Source organism: Alosa sapidissima, chromosome 8 (genome assembly GCF_018492685.1).
Source record: "Alosa sapidissima isolate fAloSap1 chromosome 8, fAloSap1.pri, whole genome shotgun sequence".
Lineage (NCBI taxonomy): Eukaryota > Metazoa > Chordata > Actinopteri > Clupeiformes > Clupeidae > Alosa > Alosa sapidissima.
The window spans coordinates 25,228,279-25,231,762 of NC_055964.1; the positions used below are offsets into that span (position 1 = coordinate 25,228,279).

The 3,484-nt window shown below is 44.1% G+C and overlaps 1 protein-coding gene across 1 annotated transcript in view; it reads right to left on the minus strand.

Moving 5' to 3' along the window:
• Positions 1-1,494: 1,494 nt before the first annotated feature.
• LOC121715517 (eosinophil peroxidase-like) overlaps positions 1,495-3,484 on the minus strand; it is a 6,634-nt gene continuing 4,644 nt past the window's right edge. The window contains exons 12-15 of the mRNA XM_042101322.1: positions 3,275-3,484; positions 2,913-3,112; positions 2,749-2,811; positions 1,495-2,506 (exon numbers count right to left, since the gene is read on the minus strand). The exon at positions 3,275-3,484 is cut by the window's right edge and continues 28 nt beyond it. Of these exons, the coding sequence (XP_041957256.1) occupies positions 2,094-2,506; positions 2,749-2,811; positions 2,913-3,112; positions 3,275-3,484 (886 nt within the window). The 3' untranslated portion in view covers positions 1,495-2,093. The remainder of the gene's footprint in view (positions 2,507-2,748; positions 2,812-2,912; positions 3,113-3,274) is intronic.

Here is a 3,484-nt window from a genome sequence, read left to right on the forward strand (position 1 = left end):
CTTGACTTGCGACTCCACTCAAAAGACTTCAGACTTGACTCGGACTCGAGCTTCGAGACTCCTGAACAAGCTGTATTTCATGCAATTATTTCTTTTTTTAATCTAAATGTATTCATGTATTTCTATTTTATTTTATTGCTACATACAGAATACTTTGGAAAACGTATAACGAGCGGTATGGCCCCTTTGCCATAATGTGCAACGTAACGCATGTGCGCACTCACAGAAGTAAAAAAAAAATGCATGCGACAAGAAGTCCTCCCGGAGTTGTGCCTTTTATCATTACTTTCGGTTACAATAACTTCGTGCACAGAGGAAATAAGCGAACAGCTACATGCAAGGTGTGTGGCACCAGGATAAATTATGCCTATTCAACAACGTCTGATTTCATCAGGCATCTCCAACATGGGCGTAGATTTAGGGTGGGACGCTCATGACTAGTTCTAACCAATATTTTAAGATGACAAAATTGTCCCCACCAATATTTTAGCGAACTCATTTGTGATAGTCTGCCCCCCCCCCAACCAGGTAAGCTCCGCCTGCTGTTAGTTTTGTGAGTGTGACATGCATAGCTGCTGTTTTTAGAGTTGATTGTATTACATAACCAATTTTCTGCTACAGTAAATCATGCAATAAGTAAAGAATGATAAAATATATTTTTACATCTTTCTAACCCCTGCCAGGTCTTTTTCAGTACAGTATCATGTTACTATCATGTATACAGTACATTACATTACATTACATTTAGCAGACACTTCTTGAAAGTGACTTACATATGTCAGCTATATTACAAGGGATCACATTGTCCCCGGAGCAACTTGGGGTTAAGTGCCTTGCTCAAGGGCACAACGGTGGAAGCCGGGAATTGAACCAACATCTTTCAGGCTACTGCACGCTAGCCCAGCTCCTTAACCACTACACTACAACCGCCCCACAGTATCATTCAGTATCATGTTACTTCACAATTCCCTCTCCCCCTCCCCTAAGTAGTTCTTTCAATAAAGACATTTGATTTTACTGGAATTCACGTCTCCCTGGTGTATCTGAACCTGTGCATATTTTCTAATTGGTATCAGTATACGTTGTGTATTGTTCTGGGGTCCCTGGGCATTAGATCCAGGGTGGCGTAGTCGACAACAAGCAATTCTCACAATTGATCCGGTCACAACAAAATATTAGCTTTAAGTGTGGTATGATTTTTTTGTAAATTACGTTTAATTAGAAAATTTCAATCTTCCCGGTTCTCCCCTACCCTACAACCAGACTAAACTAAACTAAGCCATGAATGAACCTTCCCCAGACCCACTCAGTTACAACTGAGAATGGTCTGGTGTCGACTAGGCTAGCGTAACATACAAACCATAATAAAAGAGAATGAATTAATTTAATTAATTAAACAGATAAGTCTTTGAACACATCTTGGAAGTCCCAAAACTACCACAAGAATGCAAAATGCTAGGCAACTCATAGTACTAAAGAGGAACCAACCAGGAATTAGTCTTGATTGTGATTTTATTGCATTAAGAATGTATACAAAGATCTTGAAGAAAGGACAGGACAGGAACACAATTCAACAAGCAAACACTTCCCATTTATGTTAACAGCAGTTATTGACTCAAATCCCTGAATTGGTGCTAATTCATCACCATAATTTAAAAGTCAGATAGCCTTTTAGCTTCACATTCTGAATTTGTGAAAATGTGGCTATATGTTTGTGAGTATGTACATTCAGTGCATTGTTAAATCAGTGCAAACAAGTGTTCCTCCATGAAAGTATTTTTCTTATCATCCAAATTGACAGAATACATCCATTAGCGTTGACAAATACATTAAGAGCAATCATTCATGAAACAATTTAAGACACAAAATAAATACGACATGTGATACACATATATTAAGTGCTCATCCTTCATCTTCATTTTTCCTGACCTGAGTGATGGAGAAAGAGAGAGAAGAGACTAGACAGGAAGGAGAGGACAAGAGGAGAATTTGTGTGTGAAGAGGACAGGTAACAGTAAATCAGATCATATAGACCTATGAGACTATGCCACTCAAGAAGAGAGTAGCTCTCATTGACATGTAACCTCTGTCCATTAGACGGTGAAGAGGATGTGCCCGGAGAAGAAGCTGTCGGCGGTCAGGCCGTTGCCGCCATAGTTGGCACTGAGGTAGACACGGTCCCCAGCCTTCAGCTGCAGAATGGTGCCCCCGGTGGCGGTGACGTAGCCGTTCTGCTGCGTGGTGAAGGAGTGGAGCACCAGCTTGTCGTTGTGGCGCAGGTCCACGTTGCCCACGTTCTGGTAGAGCGTGCAGTGGAAGTCAAACTGGTAGACACCGGGCTCCACACAGGTGAACACGCCAGTCTGGGTGTTGTACAGGCTCTGGCCGTTGTAGATGACATCCTTGAAGGCAATGGGTTTGCCTGGGTGCGGGAAGTTGTAGCCCAGGCGCAAGGCGAAGGCAGCGCGAGCAGCATTGCCAGGTGGGCCAGGGGGACCAGCAGGGCCTAAGAGGGAGAGAAAGGGGTCAAAGGTTAAACAGGGGTCAAAGTTGTGGAATACAGACATGATCTCTCCTTTCTCTTTAAGGCTGTTCTGTACAGTTCTATTTGACATGTACACTCTCTCAATTACAGGGGGATCTGTTGTGTTCATTATGTCTGGGTTAATGTATGGTGCAGTACATATATACCTGCAGATGGTTGCATTGTACAAATGGCAGTAAGCTATATGACTGACAGTCTCTTACCTGGGGGTCCAGCTGGACCTTGCTCACTTTTCCATGGGGCGTAGTCTTTGGTTGGGCCCGCAGCTGCCAAGACAAATACAATATTACACCACATACAAACAAGCACACACAAAAATGCATATACTTAATCTGTTACCGATATTTACAGTGCATGGGTTTCTTACCATTTTCTTCCCAGGGGCTCAGGTCAAAGGCTGGGATGTCCTCACAGCGTGTGTACCCAGAGCCACGTGGCTGGAACTCGAAGGGGTTCTCAGGGACATCAGTGATGCCGGTGTTGTCACAGATGAAACGAGACAGAGATGCTGTGCGCAGAGACTCACGCTGGGCTTCGGTGAATACACCGTCATTCTCCCACCACAGCCTGATGCACACATGCATGCACAGTTATAAACTAATCTTACAGTAATATGCTGTTCTACTCAAGAATCTAAAAAAGATTTGCATGTGTATGAGGATAAAGAAAGTATGTGTGATTTTACATGTGTGTGTGTTTGAGTGAGTGTGTGTGAGTGCATATGCTGACCTGTCACCCTGGCGGACATTCCTGAACTGTCTGGCAATGATGCAGGCAAACAGTGGTCCCACGCGTCCTCCGTCCACGAAAGGCTCGGCCACTCCTCCCAGCCACACGTCGATGTTGTCCACGGTGCCGTAGAGCTCCAACAGGTTACGGGCCAGCTTGGTGTTGTTCATGACCACGGCCAGCTCATCCAGCGTGCGAGGCTGGGACAGG